The following is a 17,850-nucleotide window of genomic DNA, read 5'->3' as shown; positions in this document are numbered from 1 at the left end:
TTATTACTTTGGCAGCACAGTATGGTGGTTATAGTTTGGAGAAAGTTCTTTCTGGGCTTTTCTCTTTATCAGTATAATCTTAAAAGGTTGTTGTGTTGGAGATGATACATAGCTGGAGCCTTACTAATTGATGGCAGCTGTTTTCCTTGGCAGCGGGCTCTGCTAGAAACCAGAGTGGAAGTCCAGGGTCCTGGAGCTCTCACCCCCTTATTTTGTGACCCTGGGCATGTGAGGCACTGTCTCCAGGTAAACTGGATGACCTCTAAGGACTCCTTCCACTTTTTTTTTCCTTCCACCTTTTAATATCCTCTGCTTTTTAAAAATAAAAGTAGGAATGCCTTTTTTTTTTTTAAATCTAACTGGCAGAATTATATGAAGTAAAAAAAAGACTCCATCCTTTCCTTCATTCATTCATTCATTCATTCATTCATTCTTGAGGTAGCTTGTTGCCAGTTTGTGTCCTTTCTATTGTTTTCTGTGTATTTTAAATATATACAGGTATGAGTAAATGTGTATGTGTGTATATATTATTATACACATATGTAGTATGGTAAGCACACCAGAATCTAGAATACATACTGTATCATGACTTGGTCCTTTCACCCATTTGAGGCATATTGTCTTGTTAATACCTGAAGACTTAACTTACTCTTTTTTTTTTTTTTTTTTTTTAAGATTTACTTATTTGAGGGAGAGAGAGTGAATGAGAGAGCGGGGTGAGGGACAGAGGGAGTAGCAGACTTCCCAATAAGCGGGGAGCCTGGGATCCCTGGGTGGTGCAGCGGTTTGGCGCCTGCCTTTGGCCCAGGGCGCGATCCTGGAGACCCAGGATCGAATCCCACATCGGGCTCCTGGTGCATGGAGCCTGCTTCTCCCTCTGCCTATGTCTCTGCCTCTCTCTCTCTCTCTGTGACTATCATAAATAAATAAAAATTAAAAAAAAAATAAGCGGGGAGCCTGATGCGGGGCTTGATCCCAGGACTCCGGGATCATGATCCGAGCTAAAGGCAGACACCAAACCAACTGAGTTCCCCAGGCGCCTCTTAACTTATTCTTTTTAATTAATGCATTATAATTTATTAAATGGTCTCCTGTTGATTACGCCATGATACTTTAAATGTATACATGCAACATTGCTTTTAAATTTTCTTTTCAGGAAAAGAAGAAAAAAAAACATAGAGACAGGAAGTCATCTGACTCTGACAGCTCAGACTCTGAGAGTGACACAGGCAAGAGGGCAAGGCACACATCAAAAGACAGCAAGGCAGCAAAGAAGAAGAAGAAGAAGAAGAAGCATAAGAAGAAACACAAGGAGTGAGAGTGGAAAGAGTAGAGGGGGTGGTGAGAGGAGGAGGAACCAGGAGCCTTGTGCCTTGAAGCCCTGGCTCCGGGAAAGACTCAGTAGTGTGAATATGGCCTCCCACCCCACTGACTTTTCACCCGAGGGAGATGGCTTCCCCTTACGCAGCAGGCAGGTTTGGGAGTTAGATGTCAAAGCATCTGCCTGAATGAGTTGTTGTTAACTTATCGTTCCTGGTCCCTTTGCAAGTGACCCCTGCAGCTCACCCATTCATTCACTCAACTTCCTTCATTCAGCAGGAGGTCCTATTACCCTCTCCAGCTGCCACTGCCAGAGCCAGATTCACGGGACTCCTGCAAGGGAGTCCAGGCTGCAGCCACAGGTACTGCTGTGGAGGCGAGTCTGGCTGTAGTTGGGAGAACAGTGATGGGTCCCCCGCCGTCGGGTCTGCCCTGGGCTGATTGGTGAGTGATCCCTGCGGCGTCCGACACAGGGGCCGAGGGAGACCAGCAGGCGGAGGGAGAACATGGTAAGAAGTGGTGCTCACTTTCTCCATTCCCCCAGTGTGATTCTACCAGGCTACAAGGGACAGCCCGAAAACCATTGTTTGCAGCGACTGAGCTTATGTGGGACACTCGGCCAGACCCCTGAACCACATAGCTCAAGCCAAGATCATTGCTTTACTTTGTATTTACTACTGTGTGAGTCAATTGGTTCCACTTCAGGTCTCTGCTTAAATTCCTGGCATAAATGGAAGTGTGTTTGGTTTTAAATTTACTGAATGTTCATATTGCTATAATCCCTCTTCCTTGGTAATTTACAGACTTACAAGTCACTGAGTCTGCATTAGTTGACAGAAAAACATTTAATATGTTACTTCAGATCTTGGAGAGAGGCCCAGATGAGGTACAGAGCCAGAGGCACCAACAGGTCATAGCCTTCTTAGGAGATCACTTATAAGCCCTCCGTTCCATATGATTAGATGACCTCTTCCCCCAGAGCTGATTAGAGAACCAGTAAGAATTTGTAACCATGGATGGCCAAGGGCATAGATGGGAGCTTAGCAGTCATCTTGGCCAGTGGGCATTTGTTCCCACCTCTAAGGCACAAGCCTGCATCCTGTGTCCTGAGCCTACATTCAATTGGAAAGAGAGATCACAGCATCCTGGCATCCTACAAAGAGCAACTTTCCAAACCTAAGGGCATACAATGCAGGATGGGCCTGAGGTGACAGTTTAGTAGCTGAGCCTGGGGAAACCCTGTCACTGATTGATTACTCCAGGTTGGACCAGCTCATTTGGCCATGCGGAGCGGCAGTGTAAAAGCAAATTGTAGGTACAGCTGTTTTATTACTATGTGTCTTAAGTGACCAGCTACCACTGTCCCGGAGACTGTCCATTTCAGTCTCATGCAGGGCTGCGTCTAAGTGACCTTCAGGCAGTCATTTCTGCCTGTTCTCCGACACCCAGGGAACCCAAGATTCCCAGAGTCATGTCACCAAAGGCAAAAAGGCAATTTGGTGACCTTGGCTCTGCTTTATTGACCTTAGAGCACCCTTCGGATGCAGTTAAAAAAACAAACATACACAGTAGGAGCCAGAAGTGGACCCAGGCTGGTGCCACCTGACTGCAGAAGAATTTCCCCAACCCAACCAAGGCGGATTTATACAAAATGCCAGAGGAAAAAAATGAGGCAATCCGGTGCTGAGTCCAGGGCTAGCCGATTGGCAGAGGAGCAGACAGTGAAGGAGTGAGCAGGTCATGCCTCTTTCTCGTAAGTACGAGTGCAAACTGCACTGCCATGGGTAAGTGTCTGGAAGGAAAGACAGAGCCAGGTTAGGGCAGGGGTGAGGGCTCCTAGGGTACTGTGGCACTCTCCATTCTGATGGAGAGAGCTTCTATCTTCATCCCAGTAGTATTCATTTATTAACCACCTACTACGTGCCAGGTACTTTACATGTATTTTTTTCGAATACTTACACCAAGCTTTTAGTTTAATTGGGCACTTAATTGCTCTGTTAGAGATTTGGGAAAAGGAGCTGTGAGAGGTGAATTGACTTGGTCAGCATCTCAGGGTGTCTCTCTCTTGCACCTTTCCTCTAGTGCCTCAGATGGTGCCTGGTACATCGTAGACAAATAGGTGAATAAGAATGTCCAGGAAGTGCTGTGCTAGGCTACCAATTCTCCATTCCTTCCCTGAATTAGGGTAGTGCCAGAGCCTTGAGCCACCATCATCCAGCCTAGCATCATAGAGCCAGGCTCATGGTCTCACCATAGTCTGACTGCCCAGTGAGTAGCTGGTCCTGCATATCACAGGCCCACTAAAGCTAAACACCTCATTCTAAAGTCTGCAGGGCTCCTTACCCCCATGGTGATGCAAGAAGGCAGAAAGCAGGTTATAGTGGCCCAAGAAGGTCTGTAGCGAAGATGCTGGGGCGAAAACCTGAGATCCTACAGAATTAGGAGGCAGAGACTGAAGGGGCTGCTCTCTTTGCCTCAGATTGGGGGTGGTTCAGTCATGGCTACATTCTTCTAGTGAAGTCCCCAAGTTTGTCCTTAAACAGACCAATGTGCCAGCCTGGTTGTCCCTTCCTACCCAGGCTGCAATCAGGGTACTTGTAGTAGGCCAGGCATGGAAGGTACTGAGAGGCAATGAGGCTGGAATGAGGTGGAAAGGACTGAACTGTCATTGCCCCACCATCACCAGCCTGTCCTTGCCCAGAGTCTTTCTATGTGGCAGCATAGTCTGAGGGAGGAGACGGGAGCCTTTCCTAGGGGGCCTGTGATCCAATTTGGCCTTGCTTTCTACCTCTCCTGGGGTGGGGCAGGGTAGCAACACAAGAGGACACTAAGGCTGTGGAGCAGCTGCGGTAGCCCTCTGTCCCATCTCTGTGATGCCCTGTGCTCTGCACCATGGTCTCCTGCCACCCAAGCAGCCCACAATCTTGGTGGTGTTAATGCCCATTTTACAGTGGGACTTGGAGAAGGTGACTTGTCCAAAGTCATGTAGCCTGTAAACTGAGATCTGAACCCGGGCCTGTGTGAGTACAAAGCTACTGCAGAGAAAATTCCTACCTAATCCCACCCTAGCCCTGCCTCTACCTTTGATTACTCCCAGGGGAAGACCCTGGCTTTCACAACAGGCTTGACTGAAAGGGCAATAATGGTAACCAACTGGGTGAGGCTCCAGAGTTGTCCATCTTACCAGGATGAGTTTCCCATCAACTAGCTCCCGCACAAGTGTTGTCTCTTGCCCGTTCCACTTCTGCACATGGACAAGTTTGCCTCCATCCAGCGTCACGGTGGACTGTGGAAAGAGGGTAGAGACCTGAGCTGTGATCTGAGCCAGGACTGAGGGACAAGATGGTGTCTAGTCATTGGAGCCACAGAGGACTCCGCCTCTGCCCCAAACTAATGATGGTGCCAGCCTCAGCGCTCAGGTGGCCTATTTCCAACCTGGCCCCACAGGCTGTCTTATTCACCTCCAGCTCTGCTCCAGGATTGCCTGACTGGAGCAGGGGCCTCCAGGTATTGGGCAAGTAGGGAGAGGCAGGCAATATGGTGGAACCAGACAGCCTGGCTCTGAGAAGTGCTACCAACCTTCAGAATGGGTACTTACCTCATCCTCTAAATGATACCCATAGCCCTAGAGCCCTACCATCCTATATCCCTGGGGAAGATCAGTGAGGAGGAGTCCTGAGACTCTCCTGCCTAGTGGTGACCACACATATCATCTAACAGACCTTGGGGATGGAAAGTATTGGAAAATGAGACTTCCCACGTTTTATTCCTACCTCTTCTTGGTCCACATCATGTGGCCCTTTCAGCTGACAAGTAGACAGCAACTGCCAGGTCCAGGGACCGGATGCCCTTGGAGTGTTCCAAAGCCCTGGTCAGATGCCCACTTAGTCTTCTGGACTTTGCCAGCCTGCATCAGCTGGTTCTCATTTGGCAGCTTTCCTGGGTCTCGTCTCTTTAGGAATTTGGGGGCTCTAGGTCAGGCTAGGGGACCCTGGCTGAGCAAGGTTCAGTAGGAGAATCTGAGAAGGCTGTGTATATGTTTGGGGCTGCATGAGGAGTGGGTGTTCATCCTTGCTACCACCTTACTCATGTCCTTCCCCCAAGCTTTTTGTCTATTCAGAACAGATTATTTTCAGCTTAGGCATCCCAGAGCACTACTGTTTAATTAGGGTTCTTGTCCCTCAAAAAGGTGGGCTAGTCAAGGACACAGACGCATGTGATAGGGCCGATACCTTTCTCTAAGGTAGAATGATATCTTTGGTACCATCCCAACTCTGCTGCCAGCTTCCTACTGATTCTGGACAGGGCTCCAGCTTCCTCCACAAGGAGACCAGCCCCTATCGTGTCTTTCTTGAGGCAGTTGTAAAGAAGCAAAAACAGCTGAGGGGCTGACTAATAGGGTCTGCTGGAGGATACTGCTATAGGGACTGACTCCCTTTAGAGGTCAAGTCCCTTAGTTCTCTCTCTGCCATGCCTGGCCCAGGGGCTGGGAGTCCTGAGGCGGGCAGCAAAGACAGAATCACCACAGGGTGACAAGCCCTGAGACTAGAAGTCGATGTCCCCTCCCTCCTTAGGAGGAGAGGGCTAAGTCTTCGTGGGAAGACACAGAAACACATCTTAGACAACGCTCTTTCCAGAACATAGCTTTTCTTGCCTGCGGGCCGGCAGAATTAGAAATAATTCCTCAGGCTCCCTGGCCAAGCCTGGAAGGAGACCTCCAAGGTGGATGTTGACAAAAAGGAAGCATCTGAGTAGTCTCCACCTCTTGTCCCTAGCTGCCTCCTTTGCTGCTGGAGGCCAGAATGACCTGCTCACTCAGAGGGAAGAGCTCTGAATCCTCCTGGGCATTGTTCCTAAAGTACTTGAGGTCACAGCCATGGTCACATAACTCTCCCGTCTATGGATTGGAAAGAAACCCAGAGCTCTTGCATGCCATGCACAACGTCACCCGGCTGGAGCTGGAGTTGACACTGAGAGGTCAGAAGAACATCCTGGTTCTGTGCTGCCCACTCCCAAAGGCCCCAGATGCTCCTCAAGGGGGGAGCAATGCAGGAGGACAGGGCTGGGGCATCCCAGCACCACACATGCTTTATGCACCTTGTTCATTTCAATCCCCCCAAATCACCTACCCCTCAGGGTACAATAATAGGGTGGCAAGTCTTAAGGTCTCCAATCTCTACACCCCCTTTCATGACTCACCTTGACCTTCCTGTCATCTGCTGTTGTCTCATCGAATTCCACCCCTAACTTGAAGCTGATCTCTGTGTTCTTGAAGGTGCTGTGTGTTTTTATGATGATAGTGTCCCCATTCATTTCGATGACTGTGGTAGGCTTGGTCATGTTGGCCACCTGCCTGGTAGCAAAACCCACACCTGAGGGCAGGGGGAAGAGGATAAGCATATGAGTGGAACAGAAAGGCAGGGTTGAGGATCTCTGCACAACTGTCAGGCTTGGATGTGGGGCATAGGGATGTGGAGTACGAGAACTTCCAGAGACTCCGGCTCTTTTTTAAATTCGGCTTTCCTGTTAGCTCTGTGTGGCAAAGAGACACTTGATTTCACTGGGCAGATGAGAGGTGTAAGGAGTTTAAGGGACAGGCATACCACAGCAAGTCATGGCAGATCTGAGATTAGAGCAGGCTACTTTCTTTGTGTTACCTCATTTAGCCCTTCATTCTCCCTTGAAGGCACGATGTAGTTATCTCCACTTCACACTCAAGCCCAGGGTCACAGGTCTGGAATTCCAACCCAGAACTGTTTGACTGAAGAAACTCATGCAACTGCTTAGCTATACTGTCTCCCAAGGATGGAGCACAGGGCTCCTTTCCCGGACCCTCGAGTTTTCCAGCCACAGGCTAAGGAAAGAGAAATGCAGACTTTGCCTTCCAAAACCTGAGGGACAAGCATTTCCCACCTTTGGAAGTTTTTGCCTTGAAACGCACTGGTGTACTTGTCCCCTATGTATGGCAGCGGGATATTTCCAAGTCCTCTTCTCTAGGACTTAGGAGGTAGGCAGAAGGGAAAGTGTGTCTCCGTGTACAGCTTTAGGAGAGGCCTGAGAGCTATGCAGTTAGGACTCGAATCCAGGTCTCCTGGCTCCTAGTCTGAGGCCCTCAGGGGACTCCCCCCTCCCATCCCGGAACAAAGCACTCTTCCCTGGCTGCTGGGCAAAGCCTTCAGTGTCCTGCAAGAGTGAAAGAACAGCAAAGCCTTAACCCCTTCAGGTTATAGCTTCCTCGTGATCTGGCCTTTTGCCTCCAACCTCCCATCACAACTGCCTGCCATTCTGCCCCCAGCAGCTGTGGTTAGCTGTGTCACAGGGTAGAGGTGAGGCAGAAGCAGCCCAGTGTGGCGAACTGGCGTGCCAGGCTACATACACTGCACTTGCTGGAAGCTAGGTTCTTAGCCCATGTCCCGCATGGGTCCTTTCACTTAATGCTTAGAACACATAACAGCCCTGAACAGTAAGCTTTATTTTCCCCACTTCACAAATTAGGCTTGGAGAAAGGTGATTTTGCCCAAAGTCAAAGATTTTGATTTTGGAGGAGGGGGAGTGATGGACCTAGTATGAATCTAGGCTCCAGAACTTGTTCATTCTTCCTCCGGGGCCATTCTTCCAGCATGTGCTTCCTCCCGGCACTGAGGCCACCAGGTGGGCCTGTGATCACTGGTACTAACTAGGCTGGGTCTCTCTGCCCCCTGAGGGAGCTTGGTCTAAAACTAGAGGGGCGAGGGCAGCTTCTGCCCTGGCCAGTAAGGGACTTGGCCTTAGCCCCAACTATCAGAGTGAGTCAGGCTGATCCCACTCCCCTGTACGGACGGCCTTGTCACCATACAAGGAGCTCTGTTTGCTAAGGACCTACCCAGAGGTGTGGTGTGTTTGAGAAAGGAAACCACTGTGGGGGTGAGTGAGGGACTGAGTCAAGAGAAAATGAGACCAAAAAATGGGGCTGATAATTTTGGGGGATCCGAAAGAGTGGGTTTTACTTAGAAATGAAGTGGAAGCTATTTACAGAGAGCTGAGGATGATCTTTTCTCCTCCATGGACCTCTCATCCTTTCCATCTGTGTATGGAGAAAAGCAGGCTGGATGTATTCTCAGCCCTGTAGCTCAAATTTGCCCCTTTGGTCAAAATAAGGGAACAAGTGTGATAAGGATGTTGCAGCTCACTTCAGGGACACAGGACTTCAGTTGGAATGTCCGCTTTGGGAGGAGGGGCATCCCAACTTCCCAACAGCTGCCCAGGGCCCACTGCTCCAAGAGTGGCTACTTTCCTGGAGTCAGTAGGCATAGTACCCAGCATGCTATGGTGGGGGCATGAGAGCTGTGACCCCAAAAGTCAACACTTGTTCCTATTTCAGGAAAGGGTTAGGAACCCCTTATTTGGGTGTTTGCCAGAATCAGCCCCCCTTCCCTGGTAGGAAGGCATGGAATGTAGCTCAACTATGAACAATATTCTGGTTTCCTTGTCCCAGCCTGGGCCACTAGGATAATCTCATAGCTGGGAATTAAGAGAAAGGGTATCACCTTTTTCATCTAAGCCCATTTGAGGAGGGGAAGGGCCGAGGTCAATCATTAGTTTAGCAGTTCCTACCACTCCCACCCCCAGGGTCTATAGTGGAAACTACTCGGGGCTGCAGATCTAGAAATCTAGGTTTTCATATCTGCCCTGCCATGGGGTTTATATGACCAGTTTCTCTCTCTGGGTCTCAGTCTCCCCATCTGTCAAACTAGGCAAACAGGAGGGATCTCCAAGGACCTCATGTTTAAGGAGTCTGAATCTTTATTCTTTATTCCAAACAACCACACCTTCCTAGACCAAAGACCCTCCCTGTCTTTAGCAGATCTTGGCCTTCCTCCAAGACCCTGCTGCACCCTGGGAGCCCAGTGGTTTTCCCCACCAGACCCCGCCCCAACAAGTGGCTGAACCAGCAGGTGATGGGTCCTCTTGCGGCGCCCTACCACTAGGCAGTGATTAAAGCCTGGTTACACACCACTGCAGCACAAGGTCACAGACTGGATGGTGAGAGGGCATCCTCCAGCAACCATCCTTTCTCTAGTTCAACATGAGGGGCAGGGGTTGTTGCTAACCGTGAGGAGCCCCTATCTCACTGCCTCCTCATATCCCATTCACCCCTTGTTCCCCTATTTCCATCTCCCTCCTCCTAGGAGTTTCCACTTCTTTATGCCATAGTACACTCCCCATCCACCCCATTCCCTTTTTGTATTCACATTTTCCAATCCCAAAACCACCCGTGCTCCTCTTTTTTTCCTCCTCCGGCTAGCCTCCCACCTTCTGCGATGGATGCTCTCTTATACAAACCCATCTATCTCCAGATCCTCTTCCTCGAAAGCGCCTCCCCGCCCCAACATCTACCGGCAGGCACATCTACCGCCTTGCCCCTCCCTACCTGGGAATCCCTCTCTGGCCGAATTCAGACCAGAAAGCCCCCCTTCCAACGGCCTCGCGTGCCCTAACCCAGGCTGCCGCCTGGTCCGCGTCCCCCTACCCCCAGCCGTGAGCAGCAGGGGCGCACGCAGCAGGCGTGCAGGGTACTAGCCAGCGCCAGAACGCTGCGCCGGGCCGCGCACGGGGTCCCGAGTCACGCTCACCAATGGACTTCATGTAGTCATCGAAATTCTTGCTGTCCACTAGCTTCCAGGTGCCCACGAAAGCGTCCACCATGGTGAGGCTGGGCTAGGCCGAGAAAGCAGGCGACAAAGAAGCGTGCAAGGACTCCAGGACCCACGGTTCCCAGCCCGCGCTGCCGCCTTAAATAGCCCCGGTGTCACGTGGCGAGGCGTGGCCCACACCCGCAGCTCCCGAAATAGGAAGCCTCCGGCTGGCGCTCACCCGCCGGGAGCTGGCAGCCCATCCCCCGACCCGCCAGGCGGGAGGGGGCAGCCAGTGGCGCCTGGCTCGCCTGCGTCAGCGCGGGGGCCCGGCCTCCGAGTCCCTGCCCCGCGCTGGCAGGACCTGCTCCCTTCCCTGGCCTCGAGGCGCTCCTCGCAATCCGAGAAGGAAGCAGCCGGGGGCACAGTGCCCGCGAGCTAGGGCGCGCGCCCCCGACATCGTCGTCCCGCAGTGTCTCCCCGAGCTGGGGGTCAGAGCAGAGATGGGAGACTAGAGGTGAAAGGAAACGCCCTTGGGCTGATGCCCACGCCGGGACAGCTCGGCTGGCTCTCCGTGGCGCAGGCATCTTGGTCCTCAGGTTGCAGGTGAGGAGTCCAAGGCGCAGCGGGGAGCTTGCAAGGTCACAGGAAATGAGGCGAGGGTTCATTGGAACCCAGCCTGCAAGCCCGGTCTGGCTGGCCCCGGAAGCAGTGGCTGTCTCACCACTCCCCACGCCACTCCCCACTCGCCGGTGGCGGGAAAAGTCGGCAGGGGCACCGTGCGCGGCTGAGCTGCCCCTGTGCCCTCCGCCCGCCCGAGGAGAGGGCATGACGCATCCCGCCCTGCCCTTCCTGCCCTTCCCGCCCGCACGTGCTCGCCCCTCGCTGTGGAAGGCCGCCTGCGCGCCTTTCAGCCCTGCCATGCTCCTCCCCCTCACCTTGGGGTCCTCTGACCAGAGTGTGGGGCCGAGCATTTCATCAGGTAATTTCCCCCCACACCTTCCTGCAGAAATTCTGTCCCTCCAGATGCTCTTACAGGCCCCAGGGCAGTTCCCCACCTGCTTCCCTTCCCTGACCTCTGCACACAGGCAGGCCTCTTGCAGTTTCACGAAATGTCACCCACTTCCTTCAAACAGCCTCCCTTGCGGTGGACACTTTACAAAGCGCTTTTTTTTTTTTTTTACAAAGCGCTTTTAATAGTAAGATCACCTTGTATTGATATTTATTTCATGCTGAGAGCCTTAAAGTACATTTTCTCATTGAACTTTCAGAACAAAGTCCATGTTTTCAGAACAAAGTAGGCTTTATAATTACCCCTGTTTTACAGATGAGCAAACTGAAGCCTGGAGGAGTCCATTCATTTCTTAATCCAGCGGTTGGTTATTAATAACTGCCTACTTTTTTGCCCGGCCTGGGGTTAGGCTCTGGAGAGACAACTATGAATGAGACATACTCCCATTGCTCACTTCTGTGTACACAGGCACAGAACTAATGTGACTCTTGAGGGGAGACCTGTCCTGATCTAGGAGTTCAGGGGAGACTTCCCAGAGGAAGTGAGGGGTAAGCGGATGCCTAACAGATAGGAGGCCCTGCAGAAGGAAGTGGTGCCCAGCTGAACCTCAGCCAGCAGAGGTCCAGAGGAGGCGGGGGGAGGCTTGACAGAGCCGCAGGCACACTAGCCCCAGGGTTCCCCAGCTCTGCCACTTGGGTACAGTGTGGTGGACCCTCCTGCCTGGCCTCTGTTTCTCCAGGTGGAAGTGGAGAGCATCCACCCCTACTTCTGACTTTCTGGGGAAGCCAGGGAGGAAGAGCCCTCTCTTGCCCAAGGTCTTGTTTCTTTGGGACATGTCCACTTGCCAGAAGACAGGGGCTTGTTTCTGCCAAAGCTACAGGGACAGGCCTTAGGGCTGGGCATGGAGCCCTGGTGACCTCATTGCTGGAACAGGTGCAAGGGAGGGTAGGGGGGAGAGTGGGATGGTTTCTAAGTCAAGGTCACAACATTTAGACACTGAGCCTCCTCTCTCAAGGACTGAGTAGCTGGAGGCCCGGTGGCCAGAGCTGTCACCCTACATGGTCCTTATGCCACCACTGCTGATGGGGAGAGCCAGAGTGGGGGCAGGTAGCTGTGGGCAGGTAGATCTGTGTGCCAGTTCTGATTCCCTGGGATACTCACTGTGTGGTTGTGGGCAATTCACTTAAGCCACTGTGAGTCTCAGTTTCATCTTGCAGATGTAGGTAATGACAGTATTTACTCCTTAGTGGTATTTGGGGATCAAATGAGATAATGCATTTAAAATGCTGAGCATGGTGGACTTCATGCTCACTGCCACTGCTGTTATTGTTCCTATTGTCCTCGGACAGTGCAGGATTCTCCGACCTGCTCTCAGCCCTGCCCTTCACCTGCCAGGCCACCCACAGCAGATGGCTTGGCTTCTCTAATCCTCAGTTTTCTTGCTTCTGAGACAGGATTAGAACCTGCTGCAGTGGTGAGGAAGGGGCTGCAGAAATCTAAAGGATGGATTGGGCGGGGGGACACTGCTGGAAAGTCCTTTGCCCCCTCTCTCGGGCCCTGCCTTGGCCGAGCACTATGGAGACAAAGCCTAGACCCACTAGCCTTGCTGCGCCACCCCCAACCCCCCACCACACCCCGATCTGGGTCACTGAAGTGAACTCCTAAGCCACACTCTGTTTTCCACTGGACTTTCATTCTCCCTCCCAAGTGTGCACTGCACACCTTCTCATTCCTCTCATTACCTGCATCCTCCTTGCCCTGTTCTACTCACCACCTTGGGGAATGAGGGGCAAGGGGAAAGAATTCGAGCCCTTCCCTCTTCCTGCCCCTCTCTCTTGCCCTTGGCAGATCCAGATGTAGATACAACATCTGGCAGGCAGCAGGACCAGTCCTTGCCAAGAGCAGCATCTCCCCAGCCCTCGCCTTATGATGATGTCACTGTTCTGTGTTTCCATGGCAACCACCGGCTGGGAAGATGGAGAAGAGGAGAGCTGAGTAACCATGAGAGAGCCAATGAGATGGGCCAGCTGCACCGGATGATCCATGGGGCCATGGGCGGGGCTCGGGGGAACGCAGGGAGGCCTACTCAGCATCTCTGGCTCTTTCCTGGACCCTCCCTGCCATCTGGACATCTCAAATAGGGGATGTGCTGCTGGCACGGGGAGAGATGTGGGAGGTAGAGGCCAAGGAGGCTGAGCTGGAGCCTCCACTGACCCAGGGACATGGAGACCCTCCTTCGCCCCTTCAGGGCCTAGTCTGTGAATGCTGACTGCCCATGCCTCACCCCACCCCCAGTACCTGCAACTGAGAATTTTTTCTTTGGATAGTAGTGGTGGTGCGGCTCTCTGCCATGGACTCAAGCTTTTAACCCTTCTCTACACACCCTCCACAGCCTCCCCTGGTGCAGGATGTGTTCAGAAGCAGGATCTTTGGAAAGAAGCCTAGTTCTACATCCTAAGCCAGCCACTTACTAGCTAGAGACTAGGAGCCAGTCCCTTCTCACTTCCCCTTCCTCTCCTTTCCTCCCAAAAGGGGAAGGCCATCTACTCTCAGGGTTGACATGCGGATTAAAAGAGGTGATATGTGGAAGTCTAACACACATGAATACTCAATGAAGGGTGATTCCTTTCTCTCTCTGGGTCTCCCCAGGGCAGTTGTCCCAGAGATACACATGAATTAGCCAAGGCTCTTTGAGACATTGAATCAACAGCAAAGGATCCAAGTATATCTGTCTCCTCACTTAATTGAGTGCCTTCAGATACCAGAGAGAAGTTTGCACATCTCTCCCTTTCTCTCTTTCAATAATCCATCCATTCATTCTGCCAATCTTAATCAAGCACCTCCTGTGCCCAGACACTGTGCTGGGCTCAGTGGGGGGTCTAGGGGAGAGCCACAGCCCCCACCCTCCCTGAGCTCGCTGGGTGGGGGATTGCAGCCACTGTGGCAGGAATGCAGTGTTCTTTCTGCCACTAGGAAATCACTTCCTCGTTCCCCAAGAGTTCTAGCTACTCCGGAGCTGAGAGAACAAATGATGGTAAAAGATAGGGATTTACTCAACACCAGTTTGCTTCTGAGAAACTGCTGCCTGTGGCACATGCTCCCTGGAAGGAGCACAATGGCTGTCTCTGCCCAGGGAGGAGAGGGGCCAGTTCAGAGTTGTGGGGCAGTCACCTCTGCTTTCCCAGAAAGCAGCTGTCCTCCCTGTTGGCAGAATAAAGGCCAAACTGTTCCGCCTTGCTCTATCTGTTTGATTAGTCGAATTTATTACTGAAATCCTGTTCCAAGAATAGTGGCTGGCAGATAGTAGGCGTAAATGAAGGAATATTGAATGAATGAATGAATGAGTATATGGAATATTGGGTGAATGAATGAGTGAATGAATATATGGATTAATGAATGAGTGAATGAGTATATGGAATATTGAACAACTAGTAAATGAATGTGTGAGTGAGAGAGTAAATCTGTCTCCCCTGTAGCTTTAGGGGCTCTGGAGTGGGATTTCACTTCCAACCCGGTGCTTACTTACAGACCAGCTGTATGACCTCGGGCAAGTCACCATCTCTCTGGTCTATAGTTCCTTATCTGAGTAAAAGCACATCACAATTCCTACCCAGCCACCTCCCAAGGACTCTGGGAAGATAAGGCAGGATGAGCTTGGGAATGCATTACAAAGGTTAATTGTTCCTCTTCTCAGCCTCCTTCCCCTGAGGCTGCGGCCCTCCACAACCCCCAGGCTCCGGCCCCGCCCGCCTCTCCCAGCCCTACACTGCCGCCACTCTGCAGTTACTCCTGCTCACTCTTCAGCTTAAAAAGCCCCATCCTCCCTATCAGAGCACTGACGCTGCTTTCATGTGGTCATTTTTTTTCACACACACACAAAAAAAACAGGTAATATTTTATTACTATTGCTTAAAATTTGCAGTCTGACACTGAGGCAGGGAGGTTTTGTGTGTCTTGTTCACCACAGTATTTGCAGCACCCAGGATGATGGCTAGGACACACAGCAAGTGCTTAATGAGTTTAGTTGTTCAATGAGTGAAAAGGAAAGGGCTGGCCAGAAGCCGTGTCTTTGCTTGGCCTGGAGTCCGCCTTTCCTGTTACACTGGAAGCCCTGCGAGGGCCAGGACCCCATTGTTGTGGCTGTCCGCCGTGTCCACGGAGCCTAGTACAGGGCCTGCCAGGCCATGGATCTGTGGAGGAGATAGTCTCTCTAGAGCGAAGAAAACCACCTGTCCTCTTCCTGTTCTGTTTGAAAATTCTGCCCCTGGCCCCCCTTTCCTATGACTCTTAACTTTTCTCCTGCTGAAGTATCCAGTCTTGTGTTGGCTTTCTCATTCCATCCCTGAGGGCCAATGAGACGGGGTCATTTCCAGTGGGTGGTGGGGCTCCAAGTACTCCCAGGTGAGAATTGGCTTTCTTAGCGCATAGGTGTAGCCAGGATCTCAACTGTAGCTCTCTTTATTTATTTATTTTTAATAGTTTCTTTTTTTTTTTTTTAAGATTTTTAAAAATGTATTTATTCACGAGAGACACAGAGAGAGGCAGAGACACAGGTAGAAGCAGGCTCCATGCAGGGAGCCCGATGTGGGACTCGATCCCAGGACTCCAGGATCACGCCCTGGACAGAAGGCAGGCGCTTAACCACTGAGCCACCCAGGGATCCCCTCTTTATTTATTTTTTAATCATTATTTTTAAGTAAGCTCTACCCCCAACATGGGGTTTGAACTCATGACCCCAAGATCAAGAGTTGGCACGCTCTGCCGACTGAGCCAGCCAGACTCCCCTTCAGTAGCTCTGTTCCTGGGAGCTCCATTCCCAGAAACTAATCAAACCAAACCCCAGATTTGGGGCTGCCCCTGGCTCCTTCCCCACTGCCCCTCTATCAGATGAAAAACTTGCCTCCACAAAGCTACAAATAATATTAGATTAAGTAAAGCATAATTAGAAAGGGAAACCTAATGTTTATAAAACAGCACCTCACACCACCCTGAGGTCTGGGGTGTGTCCATGTGCCATGTGACCTGGCACCAAACAGATGGTTCAATGGTCACTCCTCAGAGGACACTTCATTCAGGAACAGCTTGCTCAAGATTCTGGAATGACTCAGGCAGCTCCAGGAGACCAGATGAGCCTAGTTGGTGTGGACAGGGGACCACCATGTGTCCTTAGGTGAGGAGAGCTGATTGGCAAGCCTTGGCAGAAGACCTGGCAGAGAATGGATCTTGGACTCAGGAGTCTGGGGTCGGGTGTATTCTAGAAAGCAGGTATACAGTCAAGGCTGTCAGCCTAGCTCTGGCTTTTTTTCGAACCTGGGATCTTGGGGTTGGCTGGGACCAGTGGGGAGCAGCATCTCTGGGTTCTGTAGTAAACAAAGACACTAGATAGGAAGAGGAAGAAGCCATGGACAGGAAGAATGGAGTGGACTTGGGGATGACCAGGACTGGAGCCTATGGTGAGAGAGGAGCCCTCCTAGAAGTGGAAGGTGGGAAAACCAGGAGATAAGAAGGATGGGACCAGGGTCAGGAACGGGTGGTGTCAGATGAGCAATGATGTCGCTCAGTACAGGGGTCAGAAGAGCCTAGGGTGGCATCAGGAGGCAAGAACTGGCTGATGGTCACTCTCTCCACTTGATGAGTCACTGGATGAGCTGTCAGGGGCCAGGAGGAAGAGGTGGAAAGACCACTGGCAGGGCAGTTGGGAGACATGATACCAGCCATGTGTGCTTGGCCAGTCGATCTCACTGTTCCTGTTCCCTTTTCTGCATGACGGGAATAGTAATGTACATCATGCAGGGTTGGAGGAAGGAGCAAATGAGATCGTGAGGGTAGGAGAGCCTTCATATGCGGTGCAGTGTGGTGCATAAATGGATTGCTCTCTTAGGAAGTGCTGGGCCCTGGGTTCAGCAGCTTGCAGCCTTTAATGTTATAATTCTCCCAGTGGCCCAGGGATGCAGATGCTTTTGTTCCCACCCTCCGTTTACAGGGGAGGGCCAGGATGTACACCCAGGACCCTGGCCCTAGATCTTGTACGGCGACCACTATTCCATACTGCCCATCCCTAGGGTAATCTTTGCCCTCCCTTGCTCTGTAACCTTGGGCCAGTCTCTTCCTTTCAGCGCCCTCAGCTCCATGGCAGGAGGTTAGGCCAGATGAACCCGTTAATCCTTCAAGCTCTGGCAGTTGGTGGTTCAGGAAGGGAACTTCCAAGTGTGGAAGAGGGTGAGGTGGGGCAAGAACCAGAAGAGGACAAACTTTTCCAATGTCCCTGATCCAATCCTGTTGCTTCCTTGGGGGGTAGGCTGGCAGGCTCCCCTTTGCCCTACAAGCTGTGGGGCCAAGAGAGCAGGTGATGCTCAGTCCTAGCCTGAAATACTCACTGGTCACTGAAGGTCACTGAGGTCTGAGTGCCAAGACTATCCACTAACAGGCAGGGCCCATCTGCCTTGGCTAGCAGACCCCAGAGGGCAGTAGGGCTGCATCCTGCCTGAGTCATAGCCCTTGGTCTCCACTGCCCTCTACCCTCTCACTCAGGGCCAGTTTATCTGGGGACCAGGTCTGGTCTAGACCCAGGGATGTGGCTATTTCTAGATGACCTCCTTGTCTCCTTGGCCTGGGCTTCCAGCCAGCTCAGGACATGCACACATATACATTCTCTTTCTTCCTCTTTTGCTCATTGAATTCGACTGCCACTGGCTTGGTGCCTGGACCCGTGCTGGGTACTGACAACCAGCAGATGGCCCAAAATCGGTCCCCACCCTCACAGAGAGAGAGGAGAGGTGGATGTGTCTACAGATTATGACAATACAGAACGGCTGTCATTGTCTCACATGCAGACTGCACACGGACCACGGAAGGCCAGAGGAGGGAGCCACCCACTCTGCTAGGACAGTCAGGAAAGGCTTCACA

At 51.8% G+C, this 17,850-nt stretch overlaps 2 protein-coding genes across 6 annotated transcripts in view; one reads left to right on the top strand and one right to left on the bottom strand.

Annotated features, from left to right (window-relative positions):
* ZCCHC17 (zinc finger CCHC-type containing 17) overlaps positions 1 to 2,073 on the top strand; it is a 62,889-nt gene extending 60,816 nt beyond the window's left edge. For 4 of the 5 annotated variants that reach the window (XM_077898769.1, XM_077898773.1, XM_077898775.1 and 1 more), the window contains one exon: positions 1,157 to 2,073. In XM_077898769.1, coding sequence (XP_077754895.1) covers positions 1,157 to 1,318 — 162 coding nt within the window. In that variant the 3' untranslated portion in view covers positions 1,319 to 2,073. The remainder of the gene's footprint in view (positions 1 to 1,156) is intronic. The other variant, XM_077898771.1, reaches the window with a different exon arrangement.
* Positions 2,074 to 2,146: 73 nt separating this feature from the next.
* On the bottom strand, positions 2,147 to 10,089 carry FABP3 (fatty acid binding protein 3). Its single transcript, XM_077898776.1, has 4 exons — positions 9,933 to 10,089; positions 6,520 to 6,692; positions 4,505 to 4,606; positions 2,147 to 3,112 (listed from the first exon to the last, which is right to left on the bottom strand). The coding sequence occupies exons 1-4, from the start codon at positions 10,003 to 10,005 to the stop codon at positions 3,059 to 3,061; spliced, it is 402 nt and encodes a 133-aa protein (XP_077754902.1). The 5' UTR covers positions 10,006 to 10,089; the 3' UTR covers positions 2,147 to 3,058.
* Positions 10,090 to 17,850: the final 7,761 nt, after the last annotated feature.

The sequence above is a fragment of the Canis aureus genome, chromosome 5 (genome assembly GCF_053574225.1).
Source record: "Canis aureus isolate CA01 chromosome 5, VMU_Caureus_v.1.0, whole genome shotgun sequence".
Taxonomy (NCBI): Eukaryota; Metazoa; Chordata; class Mammalia; order Carnivora; family Canidae; genus Canis; species Canis aureus.
This window is presented reverse-complemented; position numbering and strand designations above follow the sequence as displayed.